The sequence below is a fragment of the Euprymna scolopes genome, chromosome 5, assembly GCF_053919585.1.
Source record: "Euprymna scolopes isolate OS-2025 chromosome 5, ASM5391958v1, whole genome shotgun sequence".
Taxonomy (NCBI): domain Eukaryota; kingdom Metazoa; phylum Mollusca; class Cephalopoda; order Sepiida; family Sepiolidae; genus Euprymna; species Euprymna scolopes.
The window spans coordinates 2,290,296-2,316,525 of NC_136486.1; the positions used below are offsets into that span (position 1 = coordinate 2,290,296).

Sequence of the window (26,230 nt, forward strand, 5' to 3'; positions counted from 1 at the left end):
ACAGCCGGGATGAGATCTGGTCCACACGCTTTTTAGGTGTCTAGGTTTTTTATAATAGCATTTCAAATCGTCTAGTGAGACGTCTGTTCGCAGAGAAAAATCAGGGAGTGAGTGGTGTACCGAGTTCAGTGTGGAGTTTGAGGCAAACCGACTGGCAAGCAGATTAGCCTTGTCAGTTGCCGTGCAAGCAACCTCATGATCGTTTGATAGTGGGAGAATAGTTGACTGTCCATTATTTACTACGCTGTTGTAGATTTTCCCAAAATCCCGGGTTCCTAATTTCTGTGCTTCGATGCGTTTTCTGGTGGTTTCAGAGTAATCTGTCTTAGCTGTCTCTATCACTCTCTTACAATTATTTCTATCTTCTATAAACTTCTGTTTATTTGAGCTGGACTTATGTCGGTTGAATCTGCGGAATGCATGCTGCCTTTGACAAATGGCAGCTGCACAAGCAGAAGTAAACCATTGGGGAGAGTGGGGCTTGCTAAAGAATTTCCCTGTGGGAACATGTGCTTCAATAGCAGTTTTGAACCATTCAGTGGTCTCATTTGCACACTGTTCCGCTGGAAGAGTAAAGATATTTTGCCATGGGGCATCTCTGATGAGCTCCCTGATGGCTTCCCAATCAGCCTTTTTGTAATACCTTGTTGTTTTGAGTAGTGGGTCTTCAGTTTTAGGGCGAGAATTTAGGGTGATTTCTACCATTATCACAGCGTGATCAGCATTCCCGAGTGGGCTGTGGGCATTTGTTGTACAGTCATTGGGAACCGTTGTCAGAAAGAGATCTAGAAGTGAGGCATGTTGATCTTGCTGGTCTGGGAAACGTGTCGGAAATGTAACCAACTGAGATAGGGAATGGGATATAGAGAAGCTATGTGTTGCGCTACCAGCTACGTCTGTGTGATTAGAGAATCCTAGCCAGTTACTGTGGTGGACATTGAAGTCACCAAATACATGTATTTGTGCGCTAGTATCGAGGGAGAGTGCTATATCTATGCTGTCTGAGATTTTGTTTATTAGGGTACAGTCTTGGTTTGAGGGAGAGCGGTAGAGAAAATACAAGTAGCTAATATTGTGTTGCATATTTAGTCTGAAGCACATAAAGGCCTGGTCCTCTGATTCTAGTTTTATTTCTCTAGTTGGGGGAGGGTGTTACGAATATAGACTCCAAGTCCATGCATATGTCTGTCAGAGTCCTTACGGTAGAGTGGGAGATAACCAGGCATGTTAAAGTGGTTAGAGGGAATGGAGGAGTGAAGGTTAGTTTCACAATGCTAAGATATCCGGGGTGTTTACAAGGAGAAATGACTCAACATCATCTAAGTTAGTTCTAAGCCCGCGGATATTAGTAAATGCAAGCCTCAAGGGAGGAGGCAGGTTGGTTTTCTTTGAGTTTGGTCCTGGTTTAAACGTAACTTTTGCTTGAGCTGTCATTTCATTTTATTTTATTTAAAAGTTTCAGTTAGGGTGAGTGAGTGAGGGGGTGCTGGACAAGTAGTTGTGCAGAATACCAGACATGCAATACAAGTAGACTATCAGCTGTCCTCACCCACAGGATTGTGGCCTCAGGAAAGCCCACCGGGAATGAGTGCAGGGTCCCTTTCCATGCGCGACATGGCACTACAAACATCCCGATATTTTACAACTGTTGATGGAGCAGCCGCTCTAAGCGCTACCAAAGAGTTAGGGCCGCTGTACTATCAGTCGGAAACAGCAGCCAGGAACTGTCAATCCGGTACCCTCATCTTTAATATTCAATGTGGAAACCGTATAAAATTATAATACTACAAAATTATACAAAAAATGAGTTTAATCTTTTCATTGCTTCGGTGTTGAATACATGTTTCCTTTTCTCTACTAAGCAAAAGAGGGGTTAGCTCTGCATTGCAAGAATTTGAACTGTGGCTTTGAGGGTGGGTCTGTAGATCATAAAGAAAGTTCAATTTCAGGGATCACTAGGATATTTTTTTAGGGTTTTCCTATAACTCAATTATTCGGGATATTTATACTAATTGTTAATATTAGTGAAAAAATATGTTTTATGAAACAGAGGATCGATACCCACGTTTATTTTCATTTTTAAAAAGAAAAACACAATGCAAGGGAGACCACTCCAAGGGAAGAAGGTTTTTTTTTTCTGTGAAGTTACCTCCCTTGGGCTAGACATATGTTTTGTTATTTCTTCTTTTGGTGCAAAATTTAAATTTACAGATGTTAAGGCCTAAAATGAAAATGAACAAACGGTGCAGTTTTAGGCCTTAACATATTTAAATTTGAGTTTTGCACCATGCAAAAAAGAAATCTGTGCTATCATTGCCAACCCCCCCCCCCCCCATTTAGCCCCCCAAATTGTCAAGGCCTTAACATATTGCAAAACTGCTAAATAGACATACACAGAAAATTTTGGACAAATATGGTAAAATAGTCCCAAAAATGGAGTGCTTTTTTTAGCCCTAGAATAGCCCTTAGATCACACCCAAGAGTTATTGCAAAGTATAGACAAACAAAATTATATAGAAATTAGTTACAACTTTCCAGAAAGTTTTATAAAAATCCAAGGCATCAATGTTTTTTAATAAGCACAAAAGTGTCAATTTTAGCCATTTTAACCCAAAAGGCACCCCGGGGGGGGGGGGGGGGAACTGGGGTTTTCCCGGAAAATCCATTCGTTACTTTTTTACTCATATCATGTTTAATGTTTGTGCAAAATTTTTTAAAATTCCAAGGCGTAATTATTAAGAAACGTACAAATGGTCAAGGGTGATTTTAAAGGTGCACCCTCCTTTTGTTTGGGGAGCAAAAAAAATAGTTATGTATAGGTATAGGCGAGAAACACACACACAAGAGATACTGTCTTTTAATTCAATTAATATCAATTGATTAATAATCAATGACCATTTTTAGTGATGCGATTATTCTAATATTTTTTTCAATTCTGATACAAGTATCGATTCCAATTCTTTAGAGATCTGTTAATATTTAACTTTTTTTTTTTATTACATTTTCACCCCAAACAAGGCACATTGCCACTTTGATGTAGGGGGCTACTATTAGGGACACAGGCTACAGGGGTACTAGGTGGGGAGTTGGGCAGCAATATGTCGGTTCACGTTACACTTGAACTTCTGCATGTCAGTACAGTTGGGGAAGCAGGAATCTGACAGGGATTTCCAAAGTCTAGCGGTTCTAGGGAAGAAGCTACTGGAGTAGAAGGCTTTCTTACATCTAGGGATCTCTACTGTGAAGGGGTGGGATTTAGCTGCTTGTCAGGTTTGTCAGGGGTATTTACGTAGAGGGGGTACAAGTGCTTGCAACTCGTCGGAGCATACACCGTTAAAGTACTTGTAGAACAGGCAGAGGGATGCTACATTGCATCGATGGGACAGAGGCTGAAGCTTGGATGATAGTTCAGGACCTATTAGGCTGGCAACTCTCTTTTGAACCTTGTTTAGGAGTGAGAGACTAGTAGCAGATGCACCGGCTCAAATATGACAACAATACTCCATACATGGGTGAATGGTGGCCTTATAGAGGTACAGGATACTTTCAGGGGTTAGTAGCTTTCTAGCACAGTAGAGAGAGCTTACCTTTTTCGCAGCGGTCTTGGCAATGCTCTCAATGTAATTGTTCCAACTCATGTTTCTTGTGAACATTAGGCCGAGGAGTTTAAAAGATGTACTTTCAGATAAAGAGTCTTTGGCCATTGCTATTGGTGGTAGAGAAGGTTTCTTGTAGTTATTGAAGGAAACAAGTTTAGTTTTGGCAGCATTGAATGTGACCATCCATTTTTGTCCCCATTCCACTACAAATTGGAGGTCATCCTCTAGTGTTTCTACCATTTCTTTAGATATGTGTTCATTTGTTTTCCTGTCGTGTCTGTTACAGAGCGTGGTGTCATCAGCATATATACCCATCTCACAGACAATTTTGTCAGGAAGGTCATTTATGAATATTAGGAATAATAGAGGTTCAAGGATAGACTCCTGAGGCACTCCTGCATTTAGATCATATTGTTTAGATGTACGGCCATTGAAGACAACCTGGATTTTTCTCTTATCTAAGAAAGATTTAATTATGTTAAGTATTCTTCCAGTGATACCGTATGATCTGATTTTCCTGAGAAGACCTTTGTGCCATACCCTGTCAAAAGCCTTAGATATATCTAGAGCTACCACTCTACCCTCCCCTGCTTTGTCAAGTGAATGGTATATACGCTCGGAGATTACAGTTAGAATGTCTGCTGTGGAACGGGCTTGTCTAAATCCATATTGTTGGTCGGTAAGAAGTTTAGCATCTGTAAGGTGATGGACTAGAGCTTGGTTAATTATGGACTCAAATATTTTGGCAAAAAGTGGGAGGAGGCTAATGGGGCGGTAATTTGCTGGGTCAGTTCTTTCGCCAGAGTTCTTGAAAACTGGTACCACAGAAGCAGTTTTCCAGCAGGCAAGAAAGCAAGATTCATTAATATAATACTATAGAGTTGTTATGCCCCCCCCCCCCCATTACAGTAAAAACATGTTAAATGTGCAAATATTTTCTCAAGTGTGAAAACAAAGTTGTAGGGGATGATCTATAGATTTTTTTCTATTATTGGTTTTTTAAAATCAATAAATAATTATTTTATTATTACTAGCAGTGGGACTTTTTGCTTTAAACAAAATCAATAAATAATTATTTTATTATTACTAGCAGTGGGACTTTTTGCTTTAAACAAAATCAATAAATAATTATTTTATTATTACTAGCAGTGGGACTTTTTGCTTTAAACAAAATCAAATAAAAAAGAATTAAATGAATCATTTTCAGCATCAAATTTTTCCAATATTGATTCCAGTACCCCTAAAAGTTCCAGTTAATTGTCCCAATACTAATCATTTTAAATGAATTGTCCAATATATCTATTATTTATTTTACGTCCAAATAAATTATTTAAAATTTTCTGATATTTTATTGGTAAGTATTCCCCACGCAAAACTGGGTACCTCAGCTAGTTTATTAATAAAATAATGTTTGTTATTAGAATTTTACTGTGTCATTCTTCTTGTTTATATTGTTATTTTGGATTTTATATTTAGGAAAAACTCTTGGTTCAAAGCAAAGTGTAGGATCTGTTTTATATTACACTTTGTTTCTGTTTTTAGTGAAAAAGAAATCCTTTGAGACTGAGGCAATTAAAATTTTTGTCACAATCTAGTATCCTTTCTTTGGGAGCTACATTTTCACCTACGTTAAAAATTGACTTGGTATATAACTTTGTCTTTCTGAGAAGATAAATAAATAGGGAATCTTGTTTTTTTTACTGATGTGTAAATAACAACAAAATTTGGTAATCATTTCAAAACTTGCATAAAAACTTGCAAATTTTTAAATAAGTTGTTTGTCAACTGATATGGAGAGACTTGTACATATAATCTTTGCTTTTTATATATATTAGCATGACCCTGGTCATAAGATATGCACAAATATTATATTTTAATTGATGCAAATTTTTTTTTTATTATGCCATGAATATTGAATGTAACGTTTAATTCCTTTAAAAAGAAATTAAGTAAAAAAAGAAAACAATAAGAAAAACGGAAAGAAACTGAGACGTGTATGCGAGTATTATGTTTTTTCTAAATAGTTCACTTTTTGTAAGTGTTGTGGTTGCACACATTCATTTGCATATGTGGATAGTAATTACACATAAATAGGAAGACTCGGTTAGTCTGAGTGTGTGTTCACCAGAAGCCACCGAAGGCCGCTGAGAGCAGATATGTTTCTCCAGCAAAGACTCTCTTATTTGACACCATTATGTAAATATCCTGTAAATATATCTTTTCCTAATACACTTCTTATTTGATCTACATTTGTTTGTTGAGTCGTCATTTGTATTGCTTTCTACGTTACTTGTTTCAACCTGCAAACTTAACAGTAAGTAAAAAAATACTCAAGCTGAATTAGAAAACAATTATGAACTGCTTACCTGGTAATGCCTGAGAACAAGAGCAAGCTTCCCCTGAATATTAAATAAAGAGTTCTATTCAAAATTCTATACAGATTCCTGAATTTGGCATAGAAGTTCTAAATTAGATGGACACATCTGAACAAGATTGGCAAATGTTATGTATATATATGTATATATTACTTATTAGCAAAAACATTAAAATTTAATTTTTAATATTTGCCATGACAATATATTTTAAAAACTCTGAATAGTAAATGTAAAAATGTCGAAAATAGTTAGAAATTACATTTTCATGCATTTTTGAAACGTGCAAGGAATTGATATTCTCTGTGTGTGTATGTTGTTACACTCCTGCCTTGTTAGAAGCAGCGAAGATCGTTACGTAACAAAAAGAATAAAAAGAAGACATCGATCCTCAGGTCTAACATACATGTATATCGAACAAAAAGGGGATGGATTTCTTCCAGAAGACGTGAGTAAAATATGAAAAGACGAACATTTGTAAAAAAAAAAAAAAAAAATCCGAAGACCAACACAATATTGAATATCTAAAAATAGACAAAATTTATTTTACAATAGATATGAGGGTAAGATAAAAAGAAAAAAAAATCAAAGTTGTTATAGGCAGGGCGTTTAACAAATATATACAAGAATATGCGTTAGTTGTTGTATAATTTGTTGTGGGGTATAGATTTCCTCAGTATTATACTTGGTGTCATGCGATGCACAGAACATTTGCATGTATTTCCTTCGTTCGGCTGTTCTGTCGTGATTTGAGACTCCACATAAGCTGCTAAATTGTCTCTCTGTATGTCGCCTGCCAACTCTTTGTCTTTTCCTTCTTTTTTTTTTTTTTCTGGTGGCAAAATGGATGCTGTTAGGTTTGGTTGTGCTCGATTACTCATAACTCCGTCACCGATGTACACGGACACATTCCTTTTATTTTTTATCCTTTCTTTCTCTTTCTTTCTATATCCCAAACTGAAAAGGAACAAAATATTTATTTACTTTATTTTTGAAATGAATATGTCTTGACCTGGCTTTTTTAATTTTATGTATTACGATTCTATTTTATTAGCAGTTAAGAAACCTAAACCTCATCCCAGCATAGATTAAATGTATTTTCTTACAGAATTTATTTCATTTTCTAGGCAACCTTTCATGAAAGATATATTTTAAAATTATAAATAAAAATGTAATATGATTTAGAAATATATTACTATTTCCTTTTCAGTTGTTCTGTTTATTAAAAACAAACATTTTAAACAAAATTCATTTTTTTTATAGAATTCGACCTAATTAAAAAAAAAAAAAAAAACTAAAGAAAAATCTTTATGATGTATATACTCATCACGGAATAGAAATGTCATATTCCAAAAATTATGTACATTAATCAAGTAGTTTTATTTTTATAAAGAAAATCATTTTGAAGCAATTAATGGAAATTCGTTGGTCGTAAATATGAATTATTGTTGAGTTATCTCCCTATGATTCTTGACATTTTTTTTATTTCATAATGGCGAGTGAGACAGTTACTTCTCAGATACTCATTAAATTTGATTTTCTTAATTAAAAATAAAACTACTTGATCAATGCATGTGATTTTTGGAATATGACATCTTCGTTCTGTGATGGGTGTGTATGCCATAAACATTTTTCCATATTTTTTTTGTTTTTTTTGTTTTTTAGTAAAGTTGAATTCTAAATAGACATCAAATTCATCGTTTGTTTCTTGACATTTTAATTTTAATTTTTTTTTTTCTTCAGATAAGTCAAGATAAAGATTCAGTACTCAAACCAGAACAAGCGTGTAAGTTTGTGAATTTTCCAGATAAGCATTGATTATTTGGATTATTTGGATTCTTCGGACTTCTGGTCTCATCTTGGGTGTTATTTGCACAATGTTTCAATTGATGTAACCTCCGACGATCTTCAGGTGTGTCTCAGTGAACCTGCAGATCTGCATGGAATTTTGAACAAACCCCTTTATTTAATCTACGGGGGTAACATGCTCTCATTCTGACAGCCACGACTGGATAGAAGTCTTAAGTTGCACTTGTATTTTGAATGTTGCTCACATCAACGATTTAACCTTCATTTCTCAGAAGAGTGTAACTTACAACTGAATTTTACCAAGTACTTTATCCACTATGCCATGTATCTTTCAGAATTCGACACGATACACCGGAAAAAAGTCTGAGGTTACAGCAACTAAAATGTGCAAATAACACTCAAGATGAGAACGGTAGTTCGAAGAATCCAAATAATACGAATAATTAAATCTGTTTTGATATGAATTTTTACATTTATTTTTATTGTTCATAGTCTCCATATGATTGTTTTTTTTATCAAGAAATATTTTTCTTTGGATTTTAAAAATTTCCATATTTAATTTGATAGATTATTTGATTATTTTGGAAGAAACAGCTTTCATCTGCATCAGTTTTATTCATTATTCAGCATAAAAATCATTAATCCATTTTTGTCATTCTTTTATATACACATCATAAAATGGACTTTGAAAATAAAATAATTCATCACTTCTATTATCTGTCGTTCTCCTTCCACACTATCTTGATTTTTATTTTTCTGATGTATCTGTGTCGGCCAGCAGAAACATCTGTCATACAAGCATTCATTGGATATTTTTTTATATTTTGCCAGACAAATAACTCAGTTTGTTGGACATTAGTCTGAAGAGCTAAAAGTCGTTGGATTGATGTTGGCCTTCGATTATGAATATATAAAAAATGTTTTTTTTTTTTTTTTTTTATTAATCACATTCACAAATACATTAGTTAAAAAAAAAAATGAACTTGTTTTTTTTGGGGGGTGGGGAGATATTCAAGCTTGATTTTTTATTAACTTTATGCAACAATGTAAAGTTATTAAAATCTTACAAAATTAAATCATCAAGAATGCATTTTGGTTTGTAAACAAGTCATAACTCATTGCACTTGTGCTCCCTCAACGTACATATCTCTAACAAACCCACTTAGCAACAAAATCATACCCCTTCACTGTTGAGGTCCTTAAATGCAAGAAAGCATTCTACTCTAATAGTTTCTTTCCTTAAACAGCTGGACTTTGTAATTCCCTTCCTGCTACATGCTTCACTGCCTGTCTGATATGCAGAAGTTTAAATGTAATGTAAACCAACATCTTGTTAATCTTTCCTTACATGATCCCAAATAGTAGCTCCTTTCGTCCAAGTGGTGATATACCTTGTTAGAGTTAAACCTGAGTAAAAAAAAAGATATCTTAGTTTGGAAGTCAGTTTCTGAAAGCTGTCCAACACATGCCAACATGTAAAATGGTCATTCAACTGAATATGATGCTGATGATGATGTTGGCCATTTTAATCATTGCTTAATAGTTAACTAAAATATTGAATTACATCGACTCTTGCAAATCTAATAGAAATTTTGAAGCATTTAAATATAACTTTCAACTTGTCTATGTAAAAAAAAAAAAACACCAAGTAGAGACAGCAGTAAATAAAAAAATGTGTAAGTCACATTGTTATTCATTTTTTTTTTCTATTTAAAGCTTCTTTATCGCGGAGTGTACAAAATATGTTAGCTGAGGATATCCAGATACCACCCGAACCAGCTGGACGATGTTCTCGATCGTTGCAGGTAAATCAAACCATTTTAGATTTTGTGGGTTATTTTTTCATTTCTGTGATACATGTTGAAAAATCAACCTCTTTACATTCACAATATGATGATTGCAATCTGTATCTTGTAATTTCTAGATCTCAGTTTATTCTTCTCTATATCTCGATTATAACCTGTATCTCTTCTTTTTCCTCAAACCTTATATATATATACTTGTTTATTGTTATATAAACATGCTCACATCCCGCTGCTACAATCATCAGGCAGCGACTTGACTATTCAAAAGTTCAATGAATAATCTTTATTCGTTGAACTTTTGAATAGTCAAGTCGCTGCCTGATGATATCTGTTGTTTGATTGAAACAAGTGGCTATTTGTAGCAGCGGGATGTGAGCATGTTTATATAACAATAAACAAGTATTATCAGCTCTTTTTATTGAGCACTATCTAACAACCTCGTTGAATTCATTAGTCCATTACTTTTGAATATAAAAAAACCCGAGTATGTGTGTGTATATATATATATATATATATATATATATATATATATATGAGTAAAAATAAAATAAAAATATCAGCGATGGTTGATGTTATGTTGTTTTGAGAAAGAAAAACCAAAGAATTTATAAAATAGTGATCAACGTTTCGTCCCTATTGCAGGGGACATCATCAGGATATCTTCTGCATTTTTCCTTTTTGATATCCTGATGATGTCCCCTGCAATAGGGACGAAACGTTGATCACCATTTTATAAATTCTTCGGTTTTTCTTTCTTAAAACAACATAAATAAATATATATATATATATATATATATATATATATATATATATGAAGTTTTAACAAGGTTTATACAAGATTGCTTAATACCGAACTAGAGCAAGATTATGGACTTTACTTTTGTATAACCAATGTCGCCTGAAGAGGTCACTAGTCACTTATAACTAATTGACCGAAACATGTTCATGAATGTGTAGCGACATAGAAATGTAAAACAAATAAAAAGTACATATATAAGATTGACAAGAAAGTCCTTGCAGTTTTTAACTTTTAAATTCAGATGAACATATCTCAGCTCAAACGAAAATTTATCAATCGAAATAAGCACCATCAGAATCGACACAATTTTGCCAATGCAAAACAAGTGTATGTCAGTAATGAAAAAATATTGCGTTCTGATGGCGATGAAGTTGCTGAAAGCGTTTTTGATATTGCTTAGGTTTGTTATGCATTTCTCATGCAGAAAGTTGTCGAGATGCTTGAAAAAGTGATGGTAAGTTAGAGGTCTGAAGAGTATTGGGAATGAGGCAGAGTTTTAAAACCTGGGCATGGTCAGGAGAAGAGGCCTTTTCTGTTGACTAATGCTGACTGTTGTTGGAGTTTCTGATGCATTTCATCCATTTATTGACAGTACTTCACCGTAATGGTTTTGCCTGCTTCCAAAAAACTAGTGGATAAAACTGGTTGAATATACCACCAAACAGTTAGCATGACCTTCTTTTTGATGCAACTTTGGCTGTAGGAAATGTTGTGGAGCTTCGTCCGCATCTAACTGCTGAGCTGAGCATCGCTGGTTGTTATAAAAAACCCACTTTTCGTTGCAAGTCACAACCCAGTCGACAAACGGGTCGTTCTTGTTGCATAAAAAAAAAGGAACATGACACTTCATAACGACGTTTCTTTTGGTTGCTGTTCAATTTGTGAAACACCCGTTCATCAATTTTTTTTTTTTAGTCTTTCCAATCTTTCTCAAGAGGTTGGAAATTGTTGTATACATTATGTCCAATTCAGAAGTTTTCGAACAGTTGTGTGTGGATTGGCTTTGACTCAGGCTCTTAATTGATCATTGTCAACATCTAATGCCCAACCACTATGCTCATTATCTTCAAGACTCTGGTCACCGCCACAAAATTTCCTAAACCACCATATTTAGTAGCGATTCCTGGGCCAAACACTTCATTGGTATCACAAGCTGTTTCAGCGGCTTTTCAGCCTAGCTTGAATTGAAATAAGAGAATTGTGCAAATTTGATTTTTTTTTATCTTGTATTCAACATTCTGGAAAGAAGACTCAATGTTTTTAAAGCAATAGTAATTTAAACGATTAGATAGAGCAAAAAGCACTCTTTAAAATGATATATAAAGTAAAGGTATTATTATGAAAACTTGTTTGAAAATACATCAGTTGATATTGAAAATAAAAATTTTGCAAGAACTTTCACATCAACCTAATATCTATCTATACTATAATTTTTATTTTATGTATTGATATTCATATTAAAAACCCTTTTTTCTATTTATTTAAGAAGAAAATAGAACTTTGTTATATATGGGTCGTGGAATTGCATTCATCTGCGAAAGATCTAATTTGCATATTCTTTTAAACATTCATTTTAATTAATTCCCTATTAGTATTTTTTTTGTTTTTTTATGGGATGATCATGTTTAGTTAACTATTACGTGTAATTATATTCATGCAAATATTCTACATGATTTATACTTGCGTAATATTTGCGTAAAAAGGTTATCGTAAACACAAAACTCTTTCTATATATTTTTATGTATTCGTATATATATTTGTTTAAAAAGTTTTGCCTAACAAACTCCTGTCAGTTTTTGGTCTACAGACATGAAACTTAATATATAGGGTATTAGCAGGGGAAAATCTGTGCAAAAGTATGAAAATTGAAAAAATGGAATTTGCCAGGTGAAGGTTGAACGATGGCATTACGAATATGCATGCATAACGTAATGGCTATTGATTCATATTTTAATTTTTAGCCTTGCAGCAAACATATCTTCATAGCTGAGGCATTAACGTCAAAGGAAAAAGTAAATCACAAGATAAATGTTTTAGTTTTGATTCTCAGTGGTGGTGCACGAGTCATCATATTAAAGCGTATTTTACAACCGGGCAATGACAGGCGGCCTGCTAGTATGTGTGTGTATAATTAGAGGTAAAATTTCCACAAACAAAACTGATTTAAATTTTTTTTTTTTTCTCCGACTTTAATAATTATTAAAATCTAGACAATATTTTTATTTAATTTTTTTTTTTTTTTTTTTTTCCAGGAGAAAATTGCAAACTACTACATTAATTCAAAACAAGAAGGTCACAATTTAAGTCAAGCAATACAGCAACGAAAAGATTTTAGGAATCCCAGGTATTTCTATTTGAGATTTTGTATATAAATTCTAATGTGTTGTTGAAATGTTTACTTTGTGTTTTCATTTTTTTATGTGAATTGTCGGTTGGTTAAAAAAGATAAGTGTTTGGAAGTTTTTATCCAAAAGAAATACAATTTTAAGCAATAAAATATATGGTAAGTTTACATTATCAGGAAAGGGACATAACTCTTTATGAGTCTTAAACAGTTATTTCCCTTGCTATGTTCATTTCTCACATTATTTTAGTAAAGGCTAGTTTAGTTGTGACTAAATTCTCAAGATGACTCCATGAAGACACCTGTCTTAGCTCTACAGACTGTATCTCGTCTGTAGTTATCAATGTGTTTGTAATATATATATCCACTAACAAAATATTTTATAAGGCACACTCTGACATAAAAATGATTAATAACAACTTCCCAAATTATATCGTTGATCAACAAATTAAACACATTTTAGTCGCCATAACAAAAACACTTGCACTTAAGGGAACAGCGAGGATACTAAAAAGAGCTCTCGGTTGGTTTCAATAAAAAGCAGGGCAATGTTGGCAGCTGGTTTTACTGCCCCATACCCAACATTACAATCTTCAAAGGAAAACAAAATGATAATAATAAATATAATAATAATGATAGTAATAAAAAATAAGAACGTACACTAATTATAAAATCGATGAAAAAAAAATAGTATATAAACACATTTCCACCATTGAACAAAAATTCTAAACTTCGATTTATCATTTGTTATAAAAATTTAAAGCAACTCAATTACAAATAAGCAATAATTCTACACCTGACGACAATTTACTAAAAACTAGCAACATCGTGTATGTTTTAAAATGTCCTATAAGAGAATGTGTCTTCAAAAACAACTCTTACATCAGCATGACTAGAACCTGTATATCTCGATGGCTAACATGTCACCTGTTGTCATCACAGTTCTATCTACGAACCCCTTGTAGCACATGACACCCCAAAAATGAAAGTAATATGGTTAAGCTTAAACATGGAAAAGAAAAGGATATATAAACAAAAAACACTGCCATTTTAAGCGTCTCACATTGTAACCTACGCCTCCTAATCATTGAAATCCTGCTCATTCATATGAACAAACCGACCATCTGTCAGGCTCAATATGAGAGGGAAAGCACACTTAAGTACTTTTAATGATTTTAAACGATTTTTCGATAAATTTGCCAAACATAATTTTTAATTTCATCACTTGCCTGAAGACGACTCATGGAAGTTAAAAACGTTTGCAACTATGGTAAATATCCTTTTACACTTGAACAGAACGTTCAAACTTTAGCCCGTCAGATGGAAAAAAATGGATTGCAAGAAAAACAAACAAGAATCATTCCTGCTGTTCAATATATATATATAATCTCATTCAAACACTAATGTCTGGTACTACCAGATTGGGCTGTCTAGTGGCTTCCTGAAATGAAATGCACCTACACTAAATTTCTGTTTTTTTTTCTCTTTTGTAAAACTTAATTGTGTTCTGCAAAAACAAAAACAACAGCCCCTTTCCCCTTCCCCTCCCCTTTTTTTTTTCTTTCTTCCCTACTTCCCAACCCCGTCGGTGGGGCATTAGAATACCGACTGTCCCCCTGCAGAGAGTAAAAGCCTCTCAAAGGGGCCACCTGTTGGCCGTGGGTTGCGACCCGTAATGACTCAGAAAAGGATCCTGGTGGCTGAGCAACTGATATCTAGGGAAATTAAAGATATCAGTTGCAACACTCCACTTTGGCCTCCCAAACTTTCATTTCTGTCTTTTTTAACGAATCGTTTTATATACTAGTGGGTTTACTTGTCTGTATTTAACAATAACCCAAGAATGTAATATGAGGGAGCAAATCTTAGATTCGGACTCCAAAAATCAGTTTAAATAATTTCTAACTCTTCATGCTAGCATTATCAAATTTAAAAAAACAAGAAACTATTCTCTCTCACTCTCACCATACGATGTCATATCCACTTGTAGAAATCAGTCTAGTATTCTTAACTTCTAGTTCAGAAAATTAACACTGACTGAACTTACATTTCCTGTTTTTTTTTTCTGTTTTTTTTAACCACCTGTTTTATATAGTAACAAGTTTACTAATCTAATATTTAAGACATTTATAAACACTTTTTTTTTACTATAAAAAATATTAAGTATTAACATTTTATTAAATGTTTTTTTTATTGCAGTATTTATGAGAAATTAATTGAATTTTGTCAAATCAACGAAAAGGGAACGAATTATCCGCCAGTAAGTTTTTTAACTCCTTTTATTGCTTTCAATGAAAATTGTTATTTTGACATTTTCTTCATTTCTTTATTTTTTTGTTATTTTCCTAAAGATTCTCCCAACAAAGGAGGGATTGGACCTAGTAATTTACTCCTGTTCATCTGTTCGCACTTTTCTCAATAACTATGCCTTGGATTTTTTAAAAATTTTGCACAAACATTAGTCAAAGTGAAAGTAAATTTTTCACTCATGCTTGGCATGTTAATAAAAAAACATCTTTTTTGTTAATATTGTTTTGATTGGACTATTGTTATCATCTTGAGTTATTTGTGCAATGTTTTGGGCAATGTAATCATTGACCTTTGTCAGGCATGTTGGTTGCCATCTTGGAAAACATGCAGGATAGGGCGTGCCAAGCAGCTCCCGCCCAGATGTGGCAACAGTAAAAATTAAAATTCACAACAATCTGTAGTTTCTTATATCTCATATTTGTTTACTGGGGAGAATTACTTACTTGAGAAACGTCCTGGGAATGGCAACGGACTCCCCAGGGGAATAAATGATATCAAACGATGTCATGATAGAAACATCAATGGATCAAGATGGCATCGGCTATAACTGGCTGGTATGGATCACTTCTTTAGTCTTCGTTGCGTTGTTACAGGCAGCATTTCCATCGTTGGCATTAAATGGCAAGGACCGTTTTCCTGAAATGAGTGCTGTTGCTGCAGATAAAACGCTTGTATAAATAGTGAACTAAGGCATTTTTATAAAAATATTCTTTTATTTAACACTGGAGGAGCATATTGAACTTAGGTGATTGTCGACCCACGTTCGTTGTCACTTGTGACCAGACCAAACTGCTATATGTTTGCTTTCGACGAAGTCCAACGCCTCAACTGTTTAAAAACAATACAATTATAATTCAGTTCTTCATTGAAAAAGAGTGAACGAAAGAAAAAGAGAAAGGGAATGAAAGAAAGAGACATTCATTCATTACGTTTGAACATTGTTTAATTTTGTTAAGATGGGACACAATGATATAGCCCCTTTAGAGGGAGCTGGGGGGCTTCTACATTAATGAACCTTATGCCTAACTTGGCCTGCACTTATGTGGAGGCAAACACACACACACATTTCAGTGCGGACACATTTTTTTTAAAAGTTAAAACTGTCGGCACACGAAGATTGGCAGGTGCTTATGAGTCCAGTGCACCACAAAAGTTAAACTATGTTGACATTATAATTTGATAAAATATTGCGTAAAACGCATATTTCTCTCTCTTGTTCTATTTCTCTCATTCACTCCTTTCTTCTCTCTTTTCATGTCCCTCTCTCATTCTCTCTCTCTCTCGCTCTCTCTCTCTCTTTCTTTCTCTATTTCTCTCATTCACACTATTTCTCTCTCTTTCAATGAAGAAAGCGAGAATTGAAATATGATTGTATTGTAAAAACAGTTGAAGCTTGCACCCCGCACGCGCGGGACATAGTAGTTTGGCAACTAAATATGCTTCCTACTTGTTAACTGTTAAATAAATAATATATTTTTTATAAAAATGCATTTGTTTGCTATTTTTGTACAAGTGTTCGATTTCAGCTTGCGGTTCCTCCCATTAATGCGACAACAGAAAGCTGCCTGTACCGACGCAATGAACACACAACAAGCAACCTATGCCAGACATATGACATATCGGCCCGTTTTTTGTTGATGTTTCCAACATGTGCCTGTCGTTGGATATCGTTTATTCCCCGAGGAGCTGGTTGCGTTCCCAAGACGTTTCTCAACCAAGTAACCCTCCCGGGGAGGCGATAGTATCATAAAGATGACGAGTTCTTTTGGATTTGACCTTTTGAATCTCGGGTCTCAGTTTGATTTGACTTGGTTGAATATTATAAACAACTCTTCCTCTTGCCTTGAATCCTACCTGATTGACAATAGTTACTGAAGCTGTGTTTTTTAGGTTTTTTTTGTTTTTTTTTTCAATAATAACACATTTCTTTCTTGCCTCCCCACAAGCACAGTTAGGCACAAGGTTTATTAATGTAGAGGCCCCAGCTTCCCCCAAAAGGGAGCTTCTTTAATGTGACACATGTTTTCTTTTAATTTGTAAAATGGAACCTATGGCTGAAATAAACTTTAAATATTAGTCTGTCATTTAACGGTTATTAATTTTGTTATCAAGTTAATATTTAAATTGCTATAAAATTCTTTGATGCAAATCTTAATCGGAAACTTTCAAATATTTAATACGTGTGGATTTGCTAATAATTATAAAATCAGAAATGAATTTTTATTTGACAGTTTAAGTGCTCTCAAATTCATTCCAAATTTCAAAATGTCACAAAGTAATTCATTTCAAAGAAATGTTTTTCAATTCACAAAAAATGAAACTGGCATTTCCATGCAAAGAAACCAAAATGCATTGTGATGGATTTAATTTTATAAGTAAAATGTTTTTTAATGAGATGTTAAGAATTTTGTTTTATTTTACACTTTTTATAGTTTTGGTTTGATTACGACTAAATTGTGTTGCAGAGTTGAAAACCAGACAAGAAGTTGTCTCATAATCGAGAGATTACATACAACTCCAAATTTAGAGGATTGAATTAGCAGCAGTATTACTGCTTGCCAATTTATGTTGTCTAAGTAAATGAAATGGGAAACCTGTATATAGTTTTGATTCATGGATCAATTTTTCTTTTCTCGAAAACATAAAATTTGAACTCTTCATCATGTGATTTATTTTTTGTCTTATAGGAAATTTTTGATCCTTTAGTGTGGGGTTCTGAATCATTATACGATTCTTTAGGTAAGTATCATATATTTATTTTTATTTATTTATTTTTTCATATATTTATACTAAAAACTGTATTATCTCTACATAATTAAAGTTTGGTATATTTATATGTTTTTTGTACTGTAAACTCTGATCTAAATTATATCTTTTGGAACACATCTGCTGGGTTTAAAGGTGGGTAATGTGGGCTATATTTAATTTAGTCTTATACAAAGAGAGGCGAGAGGCCCATTGTGGAAATTCAACTATCTCCTATTTTGATCAGATTTTAACATCAATTAATAACTATTTCCAATATTTCAGTTTCTTTAGAAATTTGTTAGCGGAAATAATATGAATGTAATTTGAAAAGTGTTTGTTCAAAATTCCTCCTATATTAAAAAAAATAAGAAAAATTTGTATGAAATATGTACCCGTGACACAAAGAAATTATTGCATTTCAAAACACATGTAAATTAATCAAGTAGTTTTATTTATAAAAATAAAACTACTTTTTAAGTGATTAATAGAACTTTGTCAACATTATAATAGAAATCTTGCAAGTTTGAATTATGTTGAGTTATCTCCCTTGTTTCTTATGACAGATTTCATAATTATATTGTAAGGCAGTTGCTCTTTGATCAGCTTTAACATTTTTTTTGTGTTTTTTATTTAAAAAAAACTATTTGATCCGTTTATGTGATTGTTGGAATAGAATATCTTCTTTTTGTCATGAAAATCTTTATTTTATTTTTGTATAGGGAGAATTTTGGACAAGCACCGAAAATTAAAATATTTATCATTTGTGCATAATTTTGTTTGTACTTATTTAACAATAATTAAATGAGATTTCCTGAATTTCAGTTTTCTTGTGAAGATCCCATAAGATTCACAGACTTGTTTAGTGGATTTTGTTCAAAATTTCAGTAAGGATTCTAGGCATAAGTTTTATTAGCATATATTTCTTGATTTTAATCTTCATCGGGAGATATAAACATGGTTCAAAATTGTTTTGTTGACTGAATTATTAACCAAAATACTTTGTTAGTATAAAACCTTTGTTTAACAAAAAAAAAAACAATGGGTGCTTGTCCAGAATCACCCCTCCTGAAAAAAAAAAAAAAAAAAATCTGTATGATATATATGTACTCCTAATAAAATGAAAATATCATACACCAAAAATCACATAAATTGATCAAGTAATTTTATTTTTAAACCAGAAGATGTACCCAGCATTGCTCGGTATTAAAGCGGGGAAGGGCAGAGCGGTAGCTCTAGATATATCTAAGGCTTTTGACAGGGTATGGCACAAGGGTTTCCTCAGGAAAATTAAATAATACGGTATCACTGGTAGAATACTTAGCATAATTAAATCCTTCTTAGATAAGAGAAAAATCCAGGTTGTCCTTGACGGTCGAACATCTAAGCAGTGCAATATAAATGCGGGAGTGCCTCAGGGGTCTATTCTTGGACCTCTATTGTTCCTGATATTTATTAATGACCTCCCCGACAAAACTGCCTCTGAGATGGGTATATATGCTGATGACACTACACTCTATAACAGGCATGACAGGAAAACAAATGAACACATATCTAAAGAAATGGCAAAAACACTAGAGGATGACCTCCAATCTGTAGTGGAATGGGGACATAAATGGATGGTCACATTCAATGCTGCAAAGACCAAACTTGTTTCCTTCAATAACTACAAGAAACCTTCTCTGCCACCAATAGCAATGGCCAGTGTCTCTCTGTCTTAGAGTACATCTTTCAAACTGCTTAGCCTAACGTTCACAGAAAACATGAGCTGGAACAATTATATTGAAAACATTGCCAGGGCCGCTGCAAAAAAGGTAGGCTCTCTCTCCCGTGCTAGAAAACTACTGACACCTGAACGTATCCTGTATCTCTATAAGGCCACCATTCGCCCATGTATGGAGTATTGTTGTCACATCTGGGCTGGTGCGTCTACTACTAGTCTCTCGCTCCTAGACAAGGTTAAAAAAAGAGTCGCCAATCTGATAGGCCCTCAACTGGCATCTAAGCTTCAGCCTCTGTCCCATCGACGAAACGTTGCATCCCTCTGCTTGTTCTACAAGTATTTTAATGGTGAATGCTCTGACGAACTGCAGGCACTTGTACCCTCACGACGTAGACACCCTCGACAAACCCGACAGGCAGCTAAATCCCACCCCCATACAGTAGAGATCCCTAGATGTAAAAGATCTTTCTACTCCAGTAGTTTCTTCCCCAGAACCGCTAGACTCTAGAATTCCATTCCAGGATCCTGCTTCCCTAACTTTACTGACATGCAGAAGTTCAAGTGCAACGTGAACCGACATCTTGCTACCCAAATCCCTACATAGTGCCCCAGCAGTTGCTGACCCTGATAGTAGCCCCCTACACCTGAGTGGCAATGTGCCTTGTTTGGGGTGAAAATGTAATAAAAAAAAAAAAAATGACATTAAATTTCTTTTAAAAAACAAAGTAGAAAAACGGAAATAAACTGAAACTTGTGCGAGTATTAAGTTTTTTCTAAACAGTTTACTACTTGTAAGTAAAAAAAAAAATACTCAAACTAAGATCGAAAGTAAAGCTCAAAGACTGAGTCAAGTACGATAACCATTATGTCAGCTTGTCCCTATCTTTAAAAAGTGTTTTCAAATCTACTTAATCTTAACATAATGTGAACGATTCGCACATGCAGAGTCGTGAAACAGTTGACAAACAGATAAAAATCCTATAACCCCCCCCCCCAGTACCAATTTTTAAATTTTGACCCCTTAGCATCCCTTTTTTCAGATGAAAACTGATTAAAAAGTTTTCCACATGTCTGAATACCTTATATACCAAATTTCAAGTCTGTAGATTAAAAACTCGTTGAGTATATAGGTTGAGAAGTATCCTCACACACGCATATTCTCACTTTTATAGATATATAGATAAGAAAATCAAATTTTATGGCTAAAGTATGAGCAATTTTGAAAACAGATTGAAGGAAAAAAGGGAGATGACTTGAAATAATTTAAACTTGCAAGATTTTTTAAAAAGCCATAATTTACATGGAGAGGTGGGGGGGGGGTAATTGGCAAAACTCAAATTCGCTTAAAATGATTTTCTTTATAAAAATAAAACTGACCAATTTACATGATTTTTGATGATGGTATTTTTATGTCATTAGTACACACATTATACAGTTTTTTTATTTTTGTTTTTCATGGGGACAAATGCTTTTTTTCTTGTGACAGATTTCCAAATTACATCGCGAGGCAGTTACTCTTTGGTTAGCCTTAGCCTTAACATTTTTTGTTTTTTATTTAAAAATAAAACTATTTGATCAATTTATGTGATTGTTGGGATACAATGTCTTTTCCATCACGAGTATGTACATCATGTAAATCTTTCTTTATTTTTTGTTGTTTCATGGGGACAAGTGCCCCCCCCCAAAAAAATGTTTGATTAAACAGAACATTTATATTCAAAAAATAGATATGGTGTATAAAAAACATCACTTAATCAAAGTTAATATTAAAGTTACAACATTTTTAATTTTAATGTTTTATTTAAAAAAAACAAACTTTTTAGCTTTAAGTTATATATTTTTTATTTTTCTTGAAAAGTACAACACAACAAAATATTAGGCGCAAAACCACTCAAAAATTGGAAAGGGGGTCTGACAATCCTCGTCACCGCATCTTTGGTAGGTCAATGCTAATCATAACTAGAGTTCTCACTCACCATAATCCACAAACTCACTGGGGGCAGGCGCATCTTACTTAAGATTCCCTAATCAACTCGTTTTTTTTGTTTTTTTGTTTTTTGTTAAATATTATTAAATACATAAAAAGTAAATTGTATATATAATGAAGTAAGAAATAAATTTTTCCTATTTATTTAATTCTATTAAGAGCATTAAAAATACTTGCTATTTCATCCACCTCAACCAAACTACCAACATTTTAAAAATTTTGCAAGTTTTAGGATGCAGATTTTTTTAGGCAATTATCGGTCATTTCATCCTTCTAAACTGATGAAAATAGCGTGTGCTCTTGTAGTGATGGTGTAACTTGATCTGATGTCCTCTCCATTTTTACAGCTGAATGATTTTATTTAATAAATCTTGTAAACATTACCATTAAATGATTTTATTTAATAAATCTTGTAAACATTACCATTAAATGATTTTATTTAATAAATCTTGTAAACATTACCATTAAATGATTTTTATTTAATAAATCTTGTAAACATTACCGTTAAATGATTTTATTTAATAAATCTTGTAAACATTACCATTAAATGATTTTATTTAATAAATCTTGTAAACATTACCATTAAATGATTTTATTTAATAAATCTTGTAAACATTACCGTTAAATGATTTTATTTAATAAATCTTGTAAACATTACCGTTAAATGATTTTATTTAATAAATCTTGTAAACATTACCATTAAATGATTTTATTTAATAAATCTTGTAAACATTACCATTAAATGATTTTATTTAATAAATTTCGTAAACATTACCATTAAATGATTTTATTTAATAAATTTCGTAAACATTACCATTAAATGATTTTATTTAATAAATCTTGTAAACATTACCATTAAATGATTTTATTTAATAAATTTCGTAAACATTACCATTAAATGATTTTATTTAATAAATTTCGTAAACATTACCATTAAATGATTTTATTTAATAAATCTTGTAAACATTACCGTTAAATGATTTTATTTAATAAATCTTGTAAACATTACCGTTAAATGATTTTATTTAATAAATCTTGTAAGCATTACCGTTAAATGATTTTATTTAATAAATCTTGTAAACATTACCGTTAAATGATTTTATTTAATAAATCTTGTAAGCATTACCGTTAAATGATTTTATTTAATAAATTTCGTAAACATTACCATTAAATGATTTTATTTAATAAATTTCGTAAACATTACCATTAAATGATTTTATTTAATAAATCTTGTAAACATTACCATTAAATGATTTTATTTAATAAATCTTGTAAACATTACCGTTAAATGATTTTATTTAATAAATCTTGTAAGCATTACCGTTAAATGATTTTATTTAATAAATTTCGTAAACATTACCATTAAATGATTTTATTTAATAAATCTTGTAAACATTACCATTAAATGATTTTATTTAATAAATCTTGTAAACATTACCGTTAAATAATTTTATTTAATAAATCTTGTAAACATTACCGTTAAATAATTTTATTTAATAAATCTTGTAAACATTACCGTTAAATGATTTTATTTAATAAATCTTGTAAACATTACCGTTAAATAATTTTATTTAATAAATCTTGTAAACATTACCGTTAGATGATTTTTTTTAATAAATCTTGTAAACATTACCGTTAAATAATTTTATTTAATAAATCTTGTAAACATTACCATTAAATGATTTTATTTAATAAATCTTGTAAACATTACCATTAAATGATTTTATTTAATAAATCTTGTAAACATTACCGTTAAATGATTTTATTTAATAAATCTTGTAAACATTACCGTTAAATGATTTTATTTAATAAATCTTGTAAACATTACCGTTAAATGATTTTATTTAATAAATCTTGTAAACATTACCGTTAAATGATTTTTTTTAATAAATCTTGTAAACATTACCGTTAAATGATTTTATTTAATAAATCTTGTAAACATTACCGTTAAATGATTTTTTTTAATAAATCTTGTAAACATTACCGTTAAATAATTTTATTTAATAAATCTTGTAAACATTACCGTTAAATAATTTTATTTAATAAATCTTGTAAACATTACCGTTAGATGATTTGAATGAGTAATAAAACATGTTCACTCTAACGATGCACCAAAGAGTTTTCGAATATTTGGTAAAAGATGTTTTTTAATTGATTTGTTTTCTTTTAGATAAAATGCAGAAATTAGATATGGAAAAACGTGAAAAAGAAAGAAAAGAACGCACAAAAGTAAGTTTAAATACTTGAAATCTTTTACTAAAAAAGGTTGAGAACACTTTTTTCTTTTTTTCTTTTGTTAATTCTTATTCGCTTGAAACAATGCTCATAGCCAATTTGATGTAAGGCACTACAATTTGGAACCATGTCTACAGTGGAATTATGTAAGGAATGGAGCAACAAGATGTCTGATTGTATTACATTTAAATTTCGGCATGTTAGTATGAGCAGGAAAAGGCAGGGAATTCCAAAGTCTATCAGTTCAAGAGAAGAAACTTTCACATTGGAAGACTCTTTTCAGCATCTAGGGATCTTTCCAAAATAAATCAAATGAAACGTGTGTGTATATATATTATATATATAATCGTATTTCAGCATATAAGTGTGTGTATATATTATATATATAATCGTATTTCAGCATATAAGTGTGTATATATATTATATATATAATCATATTTCAGCATATAAGTGTGTATATATATTATATATATAATCGTATTTCAGCATATAAGTGTGTATATATATTATATATATAATCGTATTTCAGCATATAAGTGTGTATATATATTATATATATAATCGTATTTCAGCATATAAGTGTGTATATATATTATATATATAATCGTATTTCAGCATATAAGTGTGTATATATATTATATATATAATCGTATTTCAGCATATAAGTGTGTATATATATTATATATATAATCGTATTTCAGCATATAAGTGTGTATATATATTATATATATAATCGTATTTCAGCATATAAGTGTGTATATATATTATATATATAATCGTATTTCAGCATATAAGTGTGTATATATATTATATATATAATCGTATTTCAGCATATAAGTGTGTATATATATTATATATATAATCGTATTTCAGCATATAAGTGTGTATATATATTATATATATAATCGTATTTCAGCATATAAGTGTGTATATATATTATATATATAATCGTATTTCAGCATATAAGTGTGTATATATATTATATATATAATCGTATTTCAGCATATAAGTGTGTATATATATTATATATATAATCGTATTTCAGCATATAAGTGTGTATATATATTATATATATAATCGTATTTCAGCATATAAGTGTGTATATATATTATATATATAATCGTATTTCAGCATATAAGTGTGTATATATATATTATATATATAATCGTATTTCAGCATATAAGTGTGTATATATATATTATATATATAATCGTATTTCAGCATATAAGTGTGTATATATATATTATATATATAATCGTATTTCAGCATATAAGTGTGTATATATATTATATATATAATCGTATTTCAGCATATAAGTGTGTATATATATTATATATATAATCGTATTTCAGCATATAAGTGTGTATATATATTATATATATAATCGTATTTCAGCATATAAGTGTGTATATATATTATATATATAATCGTATTTCAGCATATAAGTGTGTATATATATTATATATATAATCGTATTTCAGCATATAAGTGTGTATATATATTATATATATAATCGTATTTCAGCATATAAGACAACCCTTGAAGTTAAAAATCATATTTAAAAACCAATATTTCATAAGATACCAGGTGTTGCAATCTCTAGCCTAGGCTAAACTAGCATACCAGTCACTGGACAAAGCGAGGGAGAGTAGAGCGGTAGCTCTAGATATATCTAAGGCTTTTGACAGGATATGGCATGAGGGGCTTCTCAAGAAAATCAGATCATACGGCATCACTGGAAGAACACATAACAATTAGATCCTTCTTGGGTAAGAGAAAAATCCAGGTTGTCCTTGACGGTCGTACATCTAAACAATATGATATAAATGCGGGAGTGCCTCAGGGGGTCTATTCTTGAACCTCTGTTATTCCTAATATTCATAAATTACCTCCCTGACAAAATTGTCTGTGAGATGGGTATGTATGCTGACAACACCAAGCTCTATAACAGACATGATAGGAAAACAAATGAACACATATCTAAAGAAATGGCAGAAACACTAGAGGAAGACCTCCGATCCGTAGTGGAATGGGGACAAAAATGGATGGTCACCTTCAATGCTCCCAAGACTAAACTTGTTTCCTTCAAATATTACAAGAAACCTTCCCTACCGCCAAGAACAATGGCAAATGACTTTATCTGAAAGTACATCTTTTAAACTCCTCGGCCTAACGTTCACAGGAAACATGAGTTGGAACAATTACATTGAGAACATTGCCAGGACCGCTGCGAAGAAGCTGGGTTCTCTCTAGAAATCTATTAATGCCTGAAAGTATCCTATACCTCTATAAGGCCATCATTCACCCATGTATGGAGTATTTTTGTCATATTTGGGCTGGTGCATCTGCCATTAGTCTCTCGCTCCTAGACAAGGTTCAAAAGAGAGTCGCCAATCTGATAGGTCCTGAACTGTCAGCTAAACTTCAGCCGCTGTTACATTGACGAAATGTAGCATCCCTCTGCCTGTTCTACAAGTACTTTAATGGTGAATGCTCTGACAA

At 32.0% G+C, this 26,230-nt stretch overlaps 1 protein-coding gene across 4 annotated transcripts in view; it reads left to right on the top strand.

Moving 5' to 3' along the window:
• Window positions 1-26,230, top strand: part of LOC145276689 (SAP30-binding protein-like) — a 58,654-nt gene that overhangs the window by 16,588 nt on the left and 15,836 nt on the right. For all 4 annotated transcript variants that reach the window (XM_080127870.1, XM_080127869.1, XM_080127872.1 and 1 more), the window contains exons 3-8: window positions 7,715-7,757; window positions 9,497-9,585; window positions 12,637-12,728; window positions 14,928-14,988; window positions 17,726-17,777; window positions 23,664-23,722. In XM_080127870.1, coding sequence (XP_079983996.1) covers window positions 7,715-7,757; window positions 9,497-9,585; window positions 12,637-12,728; window positions 14,928-14,988; window positions 17,726-17,777; window positions 23,664-23,722 — 396 coding nt within the window. The remainder of the gene's footprint in view (window positions 1-7,714; window positions 7,758-9,496; window positions 9,586-12,636; window positions 12,729-14,927; window positions 14,989-17,725; window positions 17,778-23,663; window positions 23,723-26,230) is intronic.